At 38.9% G+C, this 18,695-nt stretch overlaps 1 protein-coding gene across 2 annotated transcripts in view; it reads right to left on the bottom strand.

Annotated features, from left to right (window-relative positions):
- Positions 1 to 2,820: 2,820 nt before the first annotated feature.
- Arp2 (Actin-related protein 2) overlaps positions 2,821 to 18,695 on the bottom strand; it is a 93,873-nt gene continuing 77,998 nt past the window's right edge. For both annotated transcript variants that reach the window (XM_070097021.1, XM_070097022.1), the window contains 3 exons: positions 13,231 to 13,450; positions 11,638 to 11,871; positions 2,821 to 5,720 (listed from right to left, as the gene is read on the bottom strand). In XM_070097021.1, the coding sequence (XP_069953122.1) occupies positions 5,523 to 5,720; positions 11,638 to 11,871; positions 13,231 to 13,450 (652 nt within the window). In that variant the 3' untranslated portion in view covers positions 2,821 to 5,522. The remainder of the gene's footprint in view (positions 5,721 to 11,637; positions 11,872 to 13,230; positions 13,451 to 18,695) is intronic.

Below are 18,695 nucleotides of genomic sequence, written 5' to 3'. Positions count from 1 at the left end.
TTAAATGAACAGTATAAATATACATCATTTAAAGTGCCCCAGATTATTACCATCAACATACCTTGTTCAGTGAGTTAAATCATTTCTAACAACTACCCTTAGATGCCATTGTAAATGAGATGAATGTTTATTAGTTCCTGTCCACTTATGGTTCATACATGTTCATTTCACATGTGCTTGTGAAGCTTTTACCACGATACAAACCCTTTATATTGTGTACAAGTTGTCTTCATATTGGTGCAGCAGAATAAACAGCAACACTCCCATTCTCATGCAACACACCACTTTTAGAGTGAATGACACTGAGTGAGGGCATATGAAAGGAATAATTTTCTAGTTACCCCCAGTAATACTATTGTGTACACATTTTCTCTGGTGTTTGTCAGACTAGAGAAAACATAATTCTTTCAGTCACCCCCCTGGCAACCACATCTCATATTTGTCAGTTTGTTCTGTGGGTGTATTATGTTTACATGTTATGTAACATGTTTCTTATATGACTCATGAAATCGTAATGACACGATTGCAAACAAACCATACCACGGGTGGGGTTTGAACCCACGGTCAGTGTCTCAAAACTCCGTAATGACAGGATTGCAAACAAACCATACCACGGGTGGAGTTTGAACCCGCGGTCCGAGTCTCAAAACTCCAGACCATCGTGTTAGCCACTGGGCCAGCTAGCTTCAAGATTCGTCCAACTAGGTATACTTCTAACACGACAGTCTGGAGTTTTGAGACTCTCTGACCGTGGGTTCAAACCCCACCCATGGTATGGTATGTTTCTTACATAATTTTGAAAAAAAGAATATAGTTGGATTAATGAAAATGTATAAATTAAATTATGGGGAATCAATACAAAATGGGAGTTGAGACAGTTACTTTTTGCTGATGATACTATGCTTTTTGGACATTCTAAAGAGAAGTTGCAAAGGTTAGTGGATGAATTTGGGAGGGTATGTAAAGAAAGTTGAAAGTGAACATAAATAAGAGCAAGGTGATGAGGGTATCAAATGAATTAGGTAAAGAATACTTGGTTATCACATTGGAGGGAGTATGGAAGAAGTGAATGTGTTCAGATATTTGGGAGTAGATTTTTCAGCAGGTGGGTTTATGAAGGACGAAGTTGACCATAGAACTGATGAAGAAAAAAGGCGAGTGGTGCATTGAGGTACCTGTGGAGACAAAAAATGTTATACATGGAGGCAAAGAAGGGAATGGTTTGGTCATTCAGAGAGGTTGAGCAAAATAGGATGACTTGGAGGGTGTATAATTATATCTGCAGTGGGGGGGAGGAGGGGCAGGGGCCTGTCCTAGGAAAGGATGGAGGAAGGTAAAAGAGGTTTTGTTTGTAAAGGGCCTGGATATGCAGCAAGCATGTGTGAGTGTGTTAGATTGTGAATGGAGACAAATGGTTTTTGGGACCTGATGAGCTGTTGGAGTGTGAGCAGGGTAATATTTTGTGAAGGGATTCAGGGAAACCAGTTAGCTGGACTCGAGTCCTGGAGATGGGAAGTACAATGCCTGCACTTTAAAAGAGGAGTTTGGGATATTGGCTGTTTGGAGTGACATCTAAACTGTCATATTTGGGCACCTCTGCAAAGACTGATATTGTGTGAATGATGGTGAAAGTGTTTCTTTCTCTTTTGGGTCACCCTTCCTTGGTGGGAGACTGCCGTCACGTTGAGAGAAAAAATGTATAAAATAAGCAATAGCTTTAAAACGCTTGAAATTTTAGAAAGTTTCCAGATATAATCAAGATGCAGAGCTCACAAAGGATATAAACAAACAGACTGGCACACAGACACCGTAATTGCAAATCAGGGAGGGAGATGTATAAATGAATTTTGGTCATAATTTGAAATGTCTCTATTAGCAAAACACCATCAAGCAAAGTGCTGTAAAGTGGGGCCCTCCTGTACCTAGTACATTTTTGCCAAATACTGACTGCTTGAGGTATTCATCTAAATTATGCTGGGTAAGACTGCTATTGGTAGAATCTCTGTTAATGTCCCTTCCTCAACACCACTTCTTTCTCCACTCCTCACACCAATCATCCTTTGCATTCAGCACTGGCTGTGTTGCCTCTTCAGCAGACAAAGACAGTCTTTTGCTGGTCTCCTGGTCATTCTGGTGTCCAGGGAAATGAACTTACTCTTCTGCACATTCCACAGTGCAAAACCTGTCCATCTCTTCCATGGATTTACCCTAGTTTAGACTATTTTCCAGTGAACAAAAAGGCACAATACCATGACTGGAACAATACACAAATAACCCACACATAAAGGAGCTTATGTCATCGTGAGCTCATCTTTCCTATATGCGGGTTATTTGTGTATTTTCCAGTATTGTCTGTTTTGGAGCATTAAAGATCAATGGTAACATTGTTAGTCCAGGTTAAAGACAACAAGGAGTTTTTGATTAAACTACAGATGGATTGTTGGTTGACTTCCTGCTATCACTGTCATGTTTGGGAAATGGTTCTTTATTGACTGTGAATTGGCCAAATAAGATTGACACAGCTATCACATGGAGAGATGCTCAGCACCTCTCCATGCAACCTGTCAGAATTTGACAAGTTGCATGGGGACAATTAATCAGGTTCTGTTTAATTGTCCCATTTATCAAAGAACTGGATTAATTTTTTGCTATGTTTTTTAAGTGCATGGAGATTTCATTTCTTTTAAAAAGCCCTACTTTTAGTGCAGACACAATCCAAGACTTTTTGACTGAAACTGACAAGTTCATTTGTCACAAACTCCCCTTTACTGACAGCTCCCATGAGTCTTGTGATGCTGAAGGATGCAAGTAATGAACCAATGAACATGTACTGTACAGTATGTATGTCCCACTGATTACAGGTTTACACATTGACAAATTATTAGCTTTTTTTTTTTTTACAGGTTAATCTAACCTGTGGTATGAATTTATTAATTACATATATATTTAACAAACAAGTTCAACGTCTCAGTACAAGTTTTAAAGATTAAGCTTTCAAGCTTTTATCTCTAATCCTTCTCAATGAAGAAAAACGTTTTTCCAGATGATGGGTGAATATGAGAACTATCTACATACTCGTAGGAAAATGGAATGCAACACCTATTGGTTTGTCTTTACTTATTTCAGAATATATTGCTAAAATAGTTTATATTTTTATATAACAAAGCACTTTTAACTAAATACTGTGACTTCTTAATACTCCAATAAGTGATGCATAATTTACCAAATTTTAGGCCATTAATTTGTAAACAAAGTGGCCAACAGCCCTCGCCTTAATGAATTTATATATTTTTATATGAAACTGATGACTACCATGCCTACTAAAAACAGTCAGTGTTATACATATTAACAATTTGCATGTCAAAACTTTGTTTAAATATAAAATGAAATACAATGTTACAGTATCAGTTAACATGGTAGTTTTCCTGAAAAAGGTGTAATAAAAATATCGTGTAAAATGAATTAAAGAACATATAGGAAAAACAGGGTTATGTTCCTTCCACCCTCCCCCATAAAAGAAAACAAATTTTTTTTAAGATATTGAAATTGTAAAAAAAAAAAAAATAATAATTATAGGTCAATATACTAGTGTGTTAGTTAATACAATACTTACAGCAACAAAAGTTATGTAAATAATATTTACCTTAAATCCTGTATTTTTTATGTATGTCAACGATTTTAAAAGGGGAGTGCAGATACAGCTTATAAATCGTTGACCAAGGTTTTGCACTGATATCGATGATTGTACTTTAGTACCGAGGAATTCTGTAATGCGTCTCTGGTCTCTTTTAAACTGCAGTAGTTTATGCAGCTGATGGTAAGGCATCATCAGCTGTGTGGCGTGAAGTGGAAGGATGGTGTGGGTAAAGGCGTGTAGTCATGGGGAAGTGTATGGGTGAAGGCTGCTGTGTGTGGGAAGGGGATGGAGGCGAGTGGGAACAGAAAATGGGGCGAGGTAGATGTGGGAGGCATCGAGTGAGGCATGGGTAGGTAAGCGTTAGTAGTATGGGTGAAGGCAGTGGAGCTGTGTAGTCAGGTAGCACATGTAGAGGTTGCTGGATGTTTGGGGGTAGGTGTGTGGCATTGATGTGGGTGGCAGTGAATGTAAGAGCAGGTTTGAAGCAGATGAAGGTGGTTGTGGGTGCATGTCAAGGGTGTGAGTGGAGGTAGGTGGAGGCTGGTGTTGGTTGAAAGGTGTGGGTGAATGTCACTGTGGGTGAAGGGTGTGAATGCAATAAATGGGAAGAAGTGTGGGAGATTAGTGTGGTTGAGAACAGGTAGGTGGTGGATGAGGGTTAGTTTCAGTGAGGGGGAGGTGTGGACATGCTGTGGGAGAAAAATGGTGTGTGAGGACATCATAAAGGTATGGGTGTAAGGGCACATGGCTTGTCAGTCACAGATACCATATCCACATTACTGCTACCAAGCAGAGAAAATCTCAATTTTCTTCACACCACCAAGACTTTCATGCTTATGCTTCTTCTTTGCACTTCTAGAATTACTCTTACTTCTCTTGGGTGCCATAGTTACCATCTAGAGATGAGTAAGAATGATGAAAAGATAAATGACTGATTCATTAACATTGACCGAGTATAAATGGAGCACTGAGGCGAGGGAAGTTGTGTACATTATATAGGCCTCTCCATAGGCTCAATGAACTGGAGTGGGAAAAATCTGGCACATGCCATTTTCCCTACATGTACTCCACTGTATAAAATGATTAATACAGTGTCAAAATATGCCACAAACTGTGTTAATGTGAAAGCATTAACAGATTACACATTAACTGATGGTCTACTGTACATGCACTGAAACGTTGTTACATCATCTCTTTGGCACATAAGGTATAAAGTACAATAACAATCTCATAGCAATAAAGTACAAGTAAAAAACTTAAAGGCAATTTACAAAAAGTCTAAATAATGCAGGTAATATAGAACTTTAAAAGTTAATAAAATTAGCAAATGTGAATGAACATTCAGTCATCAGCCTCATACAAAACTGTCACACATTAGTTTTTATATTTAGTAAAATATGCATCATTGTGATCTTAAATACAATATAAAAGCCCATACTAAATTATTAGAATATATCATAAATTAGAAAATCTCCTTTGTAAAATACAAAATAAGTGGGTCCAAGACTTTTGGTTGTTAAATTTTGTATGTTTACCAATCAAAATCTTAATCATTATATAATTGAACATCCTAAAATAAAAAAACAATTATAGTGACAGGTGATTTTTTTTAACTAATTTCAAATAAGGACTCATTGACTAAAGACCTTCAAAAAGGTATCTTTAAGATAATAACAATACACATTTACAAAGACTAGGAAAGACAGCTGGCAAACTGAGGAGAACTTAGAACATTCTATCATTTGCATCAGTCATGTATTTGAAATAGCAAGTATACATTAATCTCAATGAAACTTGCACTGATCACTGATTGGGCAGAGAGCACAATCCAGGCAGAAGCAAAATTCTGAGTAGCACATCAAACTACTCCCTATTTAGCTTTTCCTTATGAGGTACCACCTGGCATGAGCTTTTCTAATGCTGCTTGAACACCCTTCTCTTGGTATTCTTCTCTCGAGATCCAAAAGTTGTCTCTGTCTTTCATGACATCGGCCAACACAGCTCCACCAATAAACACCATGTCCTTCCGTCGTGGAGGGTCTTCAATTCTTATTTTTAGTTTTGATAATCTCTCTACATCACCCTGAAATTAAGAGGTTAATGAATTATATAAAACAACTTCGAGCATCATGCCTACAAATCTAGCATACAGTGGTACCTCGGTATATGTCCACTGGAATAAGTCCAACTTGGTATACTTCCTGTTTGAATGCGAAAATTTTTGCTTGGTATATGACCTTTGTTTGGAATACAACTCATGTACTAGAACTCATATGGGTCAAAATGAGTCACAACACTGAGCGCTACCTTTGTTTACCTCTCTCTCAAGACAAAGCCACAACTGCCCACTAGCGTCAGTACACCTGTTGCTACCATTCAGTGAACAACCCACGCTGTAATTCTCTGAATTTTCATGTGATTTTGTGTTTTTTTCGTATAAATTTTTGGTAAATTCACTAACCATGAGTTCTAAGAAAGTTAATGAGAAAAGCCAAGCAACAAAGAAAATGGTTAAGATCACCATGAAGGTGAAAAAAGAGATTGTTGGAAAGTATGAAGGTGGCATGCGTATCAGGGATTTGGCTGCTGCAGACCATATGCTGAGAACAATGGTATCTACGATTGTGAAAAACAGATGTCATTAAACTGGCTAACATTGTGAAGGGGGTGAAAACAGAAAAACAGTGTGCCAGCAATAGAGTATCAGAGGCAATGATTTGCGAAAAGGCAAAACTGATGCATGCCAATCTTATGAAAAACAAAGCAGGAATGAGCCCCTACTTCATTAACCCTTTGACTGTGGCGGTTGTATATGTACGTCATAGGAGATACCGTGTTGTATCTATATGTGTTTGACGTATCTATACGCATAAATTCTAGCGGCTTCAAATCAAGCAGGAGAAAGCTGGTAGGCCCACATGTGAGAGAATGGGTCTCCATGGTCAGTGTGCACCATATAAAAAAAAATCGGGGAGCCAGTGGTGCATTGTGGGAATACCATTTCAGTCGTCCTTTTTCAGCATGTCTAGCGGTAAGAAATATGTGACTTCCCTTCAAATCTGGGACTCTTCTCTTCCCAAGTGATGCTCTAACACGATGGAAGTGTCAATGAAGATCAATTTCATGATTTCGAGGAGTTTGAGACCAAAAGCAATGGAGGAGGAGGAAGAGGAGGAGGAAGAAGAGGAGGAGGAAGAAGAGGAGGAGGAAGAAGAGAAGGAGGAAGAAGAAGAGGAAGGAAGGAGGAAGAGGAAGGAAGGAGGGAGGAAGGAGGGAGGAGGAAGAAGGAGGGAGGAGGAAGAAGGAGGGAGGAGGAGGAAGGAGGGAGGGAGGAGGAGGAAGGAGGGAGGGAGGAGGAGGAAGGAGGGAGGGAGGAGGAGGAAGGAGGGAGGGAGGAGGAGGAAGGAGGGAGGGAGGAGGAGGAAGGTGGAAGGAGGAAGGAGGAGGAAGGTGGAAGGAGGAAGGAGGAGGAAGGTGGAAGGAGGAAGGAGGAGGAAGGTGGAAGGAGGAAGGAGGAGGAAGGTGGAAGGAGGAAGGAGGAGGAAGGTGGAAGGAGGAAGGAGGAGGAAGGTGGAAGGAGGAAGGAGGAGGAAGGTGGAAGGAGGAAGGAGGAGGAAGGTGGAAGGAGGAGGAAGGAAGAAGGAGGAGGAAGGAAGAAGAAGAAAAGAAGAAGAAGAAAAGAAGAAGAAGAAAAGAAGAAGAAGAAAAGAAGAAGAAGAAGAAGAAGAAGAAGAAGAAGAAGAAGAAGAAGAAGAAGAAGAAGAAGAAGAAGAAGAAGAAGAAGAAGAAGAAGAAGAAGAAGAAGAAGAAGAAGAAGAAGAAGAAGAAGAAGAAGAAGAAGAAGAAGAAGAAGAAGAAGAAGAAGAAGAAGAAGAAGAAGAAGAAGAAGAAGAAGAAGAAGAATAATAATAATAATAATAATAATAATAATAATAATAATAATAATACCTAATACCTAATAATAATAATATGTTCCCTTGAGGCATGAAAACAGTTCACCCCATGACAGTGACAAGATAAGGGGAGATAACATCTGATAAGAGCTGACCTTTGATGAGCGTAAACGAGGGTGGAGGGAGGGGGACAGCTGTCCATCTGTCAAGAGCGAGGAGGAGGAGGAGGAGGAGGAGGAGGAGGAGGAGGAGGAGGAGGAGGAGGAGAAGGAGAAGGAGGAGAAGGAGGAGAAGGAGGAGAAGGAGAAGAAGGAGAAGAAGGAGAAGAAGGAGAAGAAGGAGAAGAAGGAGAAGAAGAAGAAGAAACATTTGTCTGTCTGTCTATTTGTCTGTCTGCCAAACTCCCTGTCTATCCGTCTAGCTCTGTCTCAGAGAGAGCCACAAGACTGTGTCATCATCACCTTTACTCACATCTTCAAGCAGAGTATAGCACTTTGTCTGGATTTTTTGGGTTATCCTAGGTAATTTACACTATGTATAGTTGTATTTATGTGTACCTGTGAGACAGAGATAGACAGAGAGAGAGAAAGAGAGACAGATTGAAAGAGATAGAATGAGGGAGAAAGATAATTAGATAGAATGGAGGGGGAAGCAGCATCCGACCCCATTGTTTTGACAGGCGGTAGGGGCAGTGACTAATGAGACAATATGTCATTTTGACAGCTGCCCACTCCTGACTCAAAACAATTATAAGCCACACACTCGCACACAAGACAAGCTTGCTGAAGGGTGATAATAGCAGTTTTATGAAAGTATCTAGTGACTATATATGTGTATATATATTATAGAAACCAGAAGCAAGAAGGGAAGGCAGGAATGAAGGAAGGACTAGATGAAAGGAAGGAAAAAAGTAATGAAGGACAGATGAAGGAATGTAGGAAGAGAGATGGAATGCCCTCCAGGTAGCCTCCAGGAAGGAAAGAAATGAAGGAAATTAGGAAGGAAGGATGACACACGACCATTTACCTAGGATAACTACATAACACAACTGCCTGCTAATACTTTGAAGAAAACTGCTCAGACGAGGTGTTTTGTCTTTGCACATAAAAAAAAAATTCAACAAAAATGCACACACACTGATTTTATGTGTGAGGAGTGTAAAACACCATTGTGTATGACACCATGTTTTATGTGTGAGGAGTGTAAAACACCATTGTGTATGACACCATGTTTTATGTTTACCTGGAGTTTACCTGGAGAGAGTTCCGGGGGTCAACGCCCCCGCGGCCCGGTCTGAGACCAGGCCTCCTGGTGGATCAGAGCCTGATCAACCAGGCTGTTGCTGCTGGCTGCACGCAAACCAACATACGAGCCACAGCCCGGCTGATCAGGAACTGACTTTAGGTGCTTGTCCAGTGCCAGCTTGAAGACTGCCAGGGGTCTGTTGGTAATCCCCCTTATGTGTGCTGGGAGGCAGTTGAACAGTCTCGGGCCCCTGACACTTATTGTATGGTCTCTTAACGTGCTAGTGACACCCCTGCTTTTCATTGGGGGGATGGTGCATCGTCTGCCAAGTCTTTTGCTTTCGTAGTGAGTGATTTTCGTGTGCAAGTTCGGTACTAGTCCCTCTAGGATTTTCCAGGTGTATATAATCATGTATCTCTCCCTCCTGCGTTCCAGGGAATACAGGTTTAGGAACCTCAAGCGCTCCCAATAATTGAGGTGTTTTATCTCCGTTATGCGCGCCGTGAAAGTTCTCTGTACATTTTCTAGGTCGGCAATTTCACCTGCCTTGAAAGGTGCTGTTAGTGTGCAGCAATATTCCAGCCTAGATAGAACAAGTGACCTGAAGAGTGTCATCATGGGCTTGGCCTCCCTAGTTTTGAAGGTTCTCATTATCCATCCTGTCATTTTTCTAGCAGATGTGTGAGAGTGTAAAACACCATTGTGTATGACACCATGTTTTGTGTGTGAGAGTGTAAAACACCATTGTGTATGACACCATGTTTTATGTGTGAGAGTGTAAAACACCATTGTGTATGACACCATGTTTTATGTGTGAGAGTGTAAAACACCACTGTGTATGACACCATGTTTTATGTGTGAGGAGTGTAAAACACCATTGTGTATGACACCATGTTTTATGTGTGAGAGTGTAAAACACCATTGTGTATGACACCATGTTTTATGTGTGAGAGTGTAAAACACCATTGTGGATGACACCATGTTTTATGTGTGAGGAGTGTAAAACACCATTGTTTATGACACCATGTTTTATGTGTGAGAGTGTAAAACACCATTGTGTATGACACCATGTTTTATGTGTGAGGAGTGTAAAACACCATTGTGTATGACACCATGTTTTGTGTGAGGAGTGTAAAACACCATTGTGTATGACACCATGTTTTATGTGTGAGAGTGTAAAACACCATTGTGTATGACACCATGTTTTATGTGTGAGTGTAAAACACCATTGTGTATGACACCATGTTTTATGTGTGAGGAGTGTAAAAAACCATTGTGTATGACACCATGTTTTATGTGTGAGAGTGTAAAACACCACTGTGTATGACACCATGTTTTATGTGTAAGAGTGTAAAACACCACTGTGTATGACACCATGTTTCACAGAGTTCCACAAGCTACAGAACTTCTAGGAATATATTCAGTGACTGTATATTGGTATATATATTATAGAACAATAGTAATAAAAAATTTTTTGTATGGTTTGTTTTTGTAAACAAGTTTTGTAAACAATATATTGATAATTATGTTTGTGTGCTTATTGTGTTGTATACAACGAGTGTATATATGTACATTGCACCTTACTTTGGTCTCACAGGCCACATAAGTTATGTAAAAAAATAAAATAGTGAAAAAAACAACAAACCTTCAAATACAAGTAAACCAAAGTTTACCGGGTGAGCGGCAGTCGCCGCTGTTGCCATACGCGGCTCATTTTCTGCAAACTTCATGCCTCTATATCTCGGTAAGTACTGATGGGAAAAAAATTTTTTTGGGACTAAAACAATCAGAAAAATAATCTTAACATTTTCATAAGAAAAAATAATTTTTTTTTTCGAATATTTTGCGACACCAGGAGCAACTTCAGGATTGGGCCCTTCGACAGTCAAAGGGTTAAGCAAGTAAATCTTTGCCAAATGGATGGACGTCAAAAACTTTCCAGAGAAGTACCATCCCAACAAAGCCCCAACAAGCTGTAATAGCATTGTCTGGAATGACCAGACAATGTTACATTTCCGAAATATCCTGAGGAGAAGGCAGAAGCAAAGTTCTTTGGACAGATTTGTAGTAAAAGTCAAACCTGGTGAGCTTCAACCAGGTCCAAATAGGGAAGAGAGACAGAAAAGAGAAGGGGACTCTCCTTCCAAATAATATTTCCTCCTCCCTTCTCAGCACTATCCTAGTAGGCACTCGACTCTTGTCAGCAAAGTAGAGTGAGGTTAAATCTGCATTTATTTCATCTAATTCTTTTGTATTTATATATGTATTTTAATATTAGTGTTTAAATTACATATTTTAGTATTAAGCAGTGTTTAAATTATTTTACACAACCCCATCAATGTATAATATGCCAATAACAACAGGATTTTTTTTCATGGGAACGGATTAATCATTTTCCCTATATTTCTTATGGGAAAATTTGTTTGGTATACGTCCTGTTTGGTACAAGTCCATGGTCCTGGAACAAATTTAAGGACATATACCAAGGTACCACTGTATTTATAAAAGCAAAGTTATAATAAATTTGAATATATTTTGCATGATGTACAATCTGCATATGTTTATATACCCAGTATGTACTTGAATATTAGTCCAAGATAATGAGTGCATCTTTTTTGAAGTTACTTTATCTCAAACTTATTTTCATTTTTACTGAAAATTTCACACACTATTAAGGTCTACTGAGTAATTATGCCTGTATAATGTTCTTTGAAATTATTATTTTAAATTAATTTAGTCCATAATCCCAAAATATGAAAGTATGAAAATTTATATTTTTACTAATTTTCTGAATGCTATATCATCACAAACATTATACACTTTTAGTGTGCAACAAACATGTAAATCCTACATAATATATACCTTGAGAACTCTCTCCAAATGAAGCTGTTTGAGTTCTCTTTCAAGGCGTGATGGCAATCCAGGATACATAGTTGAGCCACCAGATAAAACAATGTGTTTATACAGCTCTGGTCGAATGTCAATGTCACAGCGCTGGATGGTGTCAAATAAAAGTTCAGCAATACCTTGACCTTCAACATTGATTAGATGTGGCTGGAACAATGCCTCTGGTGCTTCAAATCGTTCTCCACCCACCTATGAAATACATTGTAATCAAATATTAATATACATACTATACAGCAAAATAATTTTTTTAACACACCAGCCATTTCCCACTTAGGCAGGGTGGTCCAAGAAAGAAGAAACACTTTCACCATCACTTTCTTGCCAGAGGGGCATCAATACTGCAGCTCAAAACTGCAAATATCCCCACCCCTCCTTCAGAGTGCAGGCACTGTATGTACTTCTTATCTCCAGGATTCAAGTCTGGCTAACCTGTTTCCCTGAATCCCTTCATAAATGTTACTTTGCTAACACTCCAACTGTATGTCAAGTCATAAAAACCACTTGCCTCCACTCATTTCTATATAAAATACAAATACGCATACACATGGATGTCAAAGCCCCTTGTACACAAAACCACCTCCCTCCAACCTTTCCTAGAACAACCCCTATCCAGCTTTCCCTGCACTACAGATCTACACATGCTCAGAGTCATCTTATTTTGTTCCATCTTCTCTAAATGTCCAACCCACCTCAACAAACCCTCTTCAGCCCTCTGGATAGTACTTTTAGTAATCCTGCACCTCCTCCTAATTGCCAAGCTACAAATTCTCTGCATAATATTCACACCATACATTGCCTTCAGACATGGCAACACTGCCTCCAGCCTCCTCCTAGCTGCAATGTTTAAAATTCATGGTCCACACCCATGCAAGTGTTGGCACCAGTGGATAATGTTTTTGTTTCCACAGATGCTTCAGTGCACCACCTACCTTTTTACCTCATCTTTCACAGATCCATCCACCAAATACAATTTAAATGGGAAGATTTGTGTTATGAACACAGATCAGTATATTAAGTTTCAGGTTAATGTGAAGCAGCATTCCAGTCATCCAGAAACAAAGAAAAAAAAAAAAAAGAGGGCAAAACCCTAGCATGTTCTTACTGGAGAGATATACTCACTACAGAAGAAATACAAGGTAATCTCCACCCCACTGGAAATAACAGCAGGAGGATGACTTGAAAAATAAGTGAGGAACCATAAAGACAGTCAAGTCAGAAACAGGTTTATGAATAAGGGTGCTTATATTGATAATTAAGGACTGAAATAAAGTTAAAAGTAATGCAGATTGTGATACAAACCTAAAATTTGGAAAAATAATGAAAGTGAGCATATTGGCCTGCATCTAGAGCCCTCTTTAGCTATGTACAGTATATATACAGTTACAGATACACATTGAAATACTGCTCATCTTTCTCTCTCTTTTTAAATGTTGCATTTACATCACAAACAAGTGTGTTATTGCATTTTGTTTGCATAATGCAAACTATTCATGGTACAAACATGAATTATAAGGCTACAAATTACTGCAATACATCTTACACCATTACCTTGATGATGCGCCCATCAGGCAGCTGGTAATTCTCTACAAGAACAGTAGTCTCAGTTGAAAGCTTTTGTTCTTGTTCAATGTTGTAGCCTACATAGCACAGTTTCTCCTTCATCATGCGCACTGTCTCAAAGTCTGCTGAATGATTAAAGGCATACCCTCGCAGCAACAGGAGCTTGATCATATACACGGTAATGTCACGGCCAGCTATATCTAATCTCCTGTGAGCAATTAAGTGTTAATAAACTTTTTAATTATAATAGATATTATTTAGAAAGAAAAATTATATATAAACACCATTAAAATCATAATTAATTTTCTTAAATTTTAAATAATTACAATAATTTAGTTATGGTCACTGCTGGTTTATGGATGGACAAGAAAAATTGAAAACGTGTAACTGCAAATGTTTTTTCTTCGCTGGGTAACAATACCATATCATATAATCATACTTAAACTTCAAAACTTATTTAAGTAATGTGCTTGAAAAGAACAGTTAAATTAAAGTATAGGCAAAAGAATGTTCCTGAATAAATGAAGTTTCACAATACATATTTAGTAAATATTTTCAATATTTTACTGTATTCTCATTTACATTATCATAATAATAATCACATGCATTGCACTCTTTATCATCATTCCTTTATTTGTTTTTCAACACTCTGGCCATGTCCCACCAAACCAGGGTGGCTCAAAAAGAAAAACGAAAGGTTTTTCTTCTTAAATTCAGTAATTTATACAGAAGGGGTTACTAACCCCTTGTTCCCGGCATTTTAGTCACCACCTACGACAAGCATGGCTTACGGAGGAAGAATTCTCTTCCACTTCCTTATGGAGATAAGAGGAAATAAAGAACAATAACTATTAAGAATATAGAAAACCTAGATGGATGTTTAAATATGCAGTGGACCCCCGAGTTTCGTGATTAATCTGTTCCAGAGCGCCCGCCGAAGGTCGAAATTCACAAAACTCGAAACCATTTTCCCCATAAGAAATAATGGAAATAAAATTAATCCGTTCCAAACACCCAAAAATATTAAAATAAAATATTTTTTTTCAAATTAAATAAAGATTTACATAATGAAAACAATCAGAAATCAAGTACATCCATTTAAAATAAATAATAATATTACACTTACCTTTACTGAAGACTTCTGGGTGGATGGAAGATGGGAGGTGATAGGAGGAAGGTGTACACTATTGTTTGGAAGGAGATTCTCCTTCCATTAGGACTTTAGGTAGCAAAGTCCTTATCTGGGGTTACTTCCCTTCTTCTTTTAATGCCACTGGGAACAACTTGAGTCATTGGACCCCTGGCACACAAAATATCTATCCAGAGAGGTCTTTTTCTGGCGTTTCTTTAAGATTTCCCTGAAGTGGGAAACAACACTGTCATTGTACATGTTGCAGATACGGCTTGTTTCAGCTTGGTCAGGGTGATACTTTTCAACAAAACTTTGCAACTCATTCCACATATGTCCTTAATCACTGAAGAAGGCACCTCATCCACTCTCTCTTCCTCCTCCTCTGAAGCAAGTTCCTCGGCTGTGGTCTGATGCTGTTCCAGTTGAAGCTCTTGCAGTTCGTTAGTGGTTAGCTCTTCCCTATGGTCCTCCACCAACTCTTCCACATCCCCATCACTCACTTTATTTACCAAAGGGCTTGCACTAGCTTTCCTTGGGAACTTATTTAGCAGTTGCCAGCACAAAAAAACAATGGATTATTATGAAATGTATTGTATGAACCTGCGGGGTGACGGTCATGTGTTGGTAAACAATGGCACACTGAGCGTGAATGGCGTGGGAGACTGGCTTTGTGTGTGCGGTGATGGGCGGACGGGTACTGGACGGTCGCCGAAACACGAGTTTTTTCACGAAACTCGAGGAGAGAAAAAAAAAAAAAAAAAAAAAACTCGCCGAAGGTAGAATTTCATGAAAGTCGAGGCTGCCGAAACTCAGGGGTCCACTGTATATGCATATACATGCATGTGTAGTGTGACCTAAGTGTAAGTAGAAGTAGCAAGACATACCTGTTACCTCACATGTTTATGAGACAGAAAAGACAAACAATCCTACCATCATGTAAAACAATTACAGGTGTCTGCTTCACACTCACTTGGCAGGAGGGTAGTACCTCACTAGTTGGTTACTATCTACCAACCTACTACCTAATGAACTATTTCCAAGGTCTTAATATCTTTTTATGCCTTTAGTTGTGCTTTTAACGAGGTTATCATTACCTCCTCCTTCCTTAAAAATAATCCTGCCATCTTCATTCAACATATGTATTTTTTTTTTTTTTACATAAATGGATTTACAGGCTAAGAGTTGTCCTGCCTTAACTCGTCTCAAAGTCGGACCCTATCTAATGTACAGTATCATATCCCAGGATACCCCTCCACAACAGTCTAACAACTGCTAGGCCCCCATCAGTTGTGAACTGAGCATACAACAATTTAGCAACAAATCACATTTCTTAAAATCAATTCTTCATTCCACGTATATATTTTGTTATAGAGTAAGCCTCTCTTATAAAGTTCCTCTATACAGTGCAATCTTTGTAAATGTGATTGACGAAGTACATACAAAACCAAATAACAGGTAGAAAGGTCTTTATAGTGCATGCTATTCAATGTTGCATTAACTTTCAAGGTTGCATTTGCAAAAAATTACATTATATAGAGGAGCTTTATAAAAGAACTTACTGGATCAAGAATATAAAAAGGACATTTTGAAGTAAGCAACAATACTTTTTAAAAAAACATAAGTGATTAAAAGGTAGGTAGTAAGCTGGTAGACAGGATCCACTCAGGGAGGTACTACCGTCCTGCCGAGTGTAAAATGGTAGCCTGTACGTAATTGTTTTACGTGATGGTAGGATTGCTGGTGTCTTTTTTTTCTGTCTCATAAACATGTCTTGCTACTTCTACTTACACTTAGGTCACACTACACATACATGTACAAGCATATATATACACACCTGGAGTTTACCTGGAGAGAGTTCCGGGGGTCAACGCCCCCGCGGCCCGGTCCGTGACCAGGCCTCCTGGTGGATCAGAGCCTGATCAACCAGGCTGTTGCTGCTGGCTACACGCAAACCAACGTACGAGCCACAGCCCGGCTGATCAGGAACTGACTTTAGGTGCTTGTCCAGTGCCAGCTTGAAGACTGCCAGGGGTCTGTTGGTAATCCCCCTTATGTGTGCTGGGAGGCAGTTGAACAGTCTCGGGCCCCTGACACTTATTGTATGGTCTCTTAACGTGCTAGTGACACCCCTGCTTTTCATTGGGGGGATGGTGCATCGTCTGCCAAGTCTTTTGCTTTCGTAGTGAGTGATTTTCGTGTGCAAGTTCGGTACTAGTCCCTCTAGGATTTTCCCTCTGGGTTTTCTTCTATTTTCTTACTAGCTCTTGTTCTTGTTTATTTCCTCTTATCTCCATGGAAAAGTGGAACAGAGTTCTTCCCCTGTAAGCCATGCATGTTGTAAGAGGCAACTAAAATGCTGGGAGCAACGGGCTAGTAACCCATTCTCCTGTATACATTACTAAATTTAAAATGAGAAACTTTCGTTTTTCCTTTTGAACCACCCCACCTCAGTGGGATACAGCTGGTATGCTGAAAGAAAGAAGAAGATATATATGTATCTATTTATTTTACGAAATTCATCCGTTCCAGAGAGACTTAGCCCTAATCTGGCTTATTCCAAATTAATTTTCCCCAAAAGATATAATGGAAATCCAATTAATCCGTTTCAGACACCCAAAAGTATTAAAAAATGTTTTCTACATGAAACATACATTTACCTACACAGAAAACAATGATACACAAAGAATAAAACAATAATAACATCACACTTACCTTTATTGAAGACATGGTGATGTACGGAAGACGGGAGGAGGGGAGAGGATGGACGAGTTTACAATTGTTTGGAAGGGGAATCCCACTCTATAAAGACTTCAGGTACCAAGTCCTTATCTTGGGTTACTTCCCTCCTTTGTTTTTTAATGCCACTAGGAAAGGCTTGAGGGTCACTGGATCCTTGTTGCTCAAAAAAGTTTTCCAGAGAGGTCTGTTTCTGGCGTGTTAGGAATTGTGTTGGGAGACAGAACAAGATAGTCCTTCAATATGACACTAATATCAGCTCTACAGCTTATTTATCTAGCACAATTCATCTAATATGACATAATAAACAATATTAATAACATAGAAACATGATATATACTCTAGAATGAATAAAATACATCATTAAGTACGTCAGGAGTATTGCTGTTGTTGTTGTTGTTGGGTGTATAAGGGCCACTGAGACACAAGCCGTACAGTGGTAGCGGAGGCGGCAGCAGCGGTAGAGACTAGAGACGGTGGTGTTGTCAATTGCCCTATACAACTCCAACAACACTGGAGGAGTTAGGTTCGGGCTGTCCTTTTTCTATTAATTAATCGCTTAACTTAGTTGCTACAATTAATGCTACACTTTATCGCTGGCTGGCGCTATTATAGATTCCTGCTGCTTTAGTATCATACATACTGCAGAATCACTTAAAAAAAGCACATTCTCCCCTCTCTCTCAGCCTTTTACCAAAGGGCTGACTGGCACTAGAAGCTTTCTTTGGGCCCACTGTGGCTTAATTAGCAGTTACAAGCACTAAAAGATTGGAATAATACAAAATGTATGGTATGAATGTGTGGGATCGTCCTCAGTGGCTGGTAAACAATGGCACACTGGGCAGCTCAGGCCCCAATACAAATGACTTATACCGAGTTCAGTGACAGTCACCGAGCCAATATTTTGATGTAAAAACATTACTTATTCCGATGACGTCTTAATCCGGGGGTCCACTGTAATCTACATATATGCTGCTATGTATGATAATTTATTTAACTGTATTTGTGTGTACCCGAAATTTGATGAAAAATTGACGAAATTATGCTCTCGCGAATTTTGATGTGTCAGCGATATTTACGCTGACACATCAATTATATTGCTGACACGCCAATTATATTGCTCCTGTCGACCAAATTCTTAGCTATTTCACTAGAATTACTTCTATTCTATTAATTGAGCACATGAAATCGCCAAGTCAACTGTTTCAACTACAAAATAAAGTGATCGGAAATTGGTAATTTGGCCAATTTAATGCAAAGTTCAAAACATTCTAATTTCAAAATAGGGTCTAGAATAAACAATGCAGGCATTCCTGGAACTAAACTAACATTTCCTCTGTTCATTAGTTATGTTTTCAGGCTTTACAAATGAATTCCATTTTGATTTTTTATTCACATAATGAATTTTTATTCAAACCTAAAAATAGAAGATTTACTGTTATGCAATACTGTAATAATTGTATAAATAATATCACTACATTTGTGAACGTGTATGAGACCCACCAGCTGGCGTGTATTAGACGTGTGGGATCATTTGTTTACTCATGAACATCGGCAAAAATTTAACATTTCTGCTATTTTGAGC

The sequence above is a fragment of the Cherax quadricarinatus genome, chromosome 56 (genome assembly GCF_038502225.1).
Source record: "Cherax quadricarinatus isolate ZL_2023a chromosome 56, ASM3850222v1, whole genome shotgun sequence".
Lineage (NCBI taxonomy): Eukaryota > Metazoa > Arthropoda > Malacostraca > Decapoda > Parastacidae > Cherax > Cherax quadricarinatus.
The sequence above is the reverse complement of the archived record's forward strand: the minus strand, read 5'-3'. Positions and strand labels throughout refer to the sequence as shown.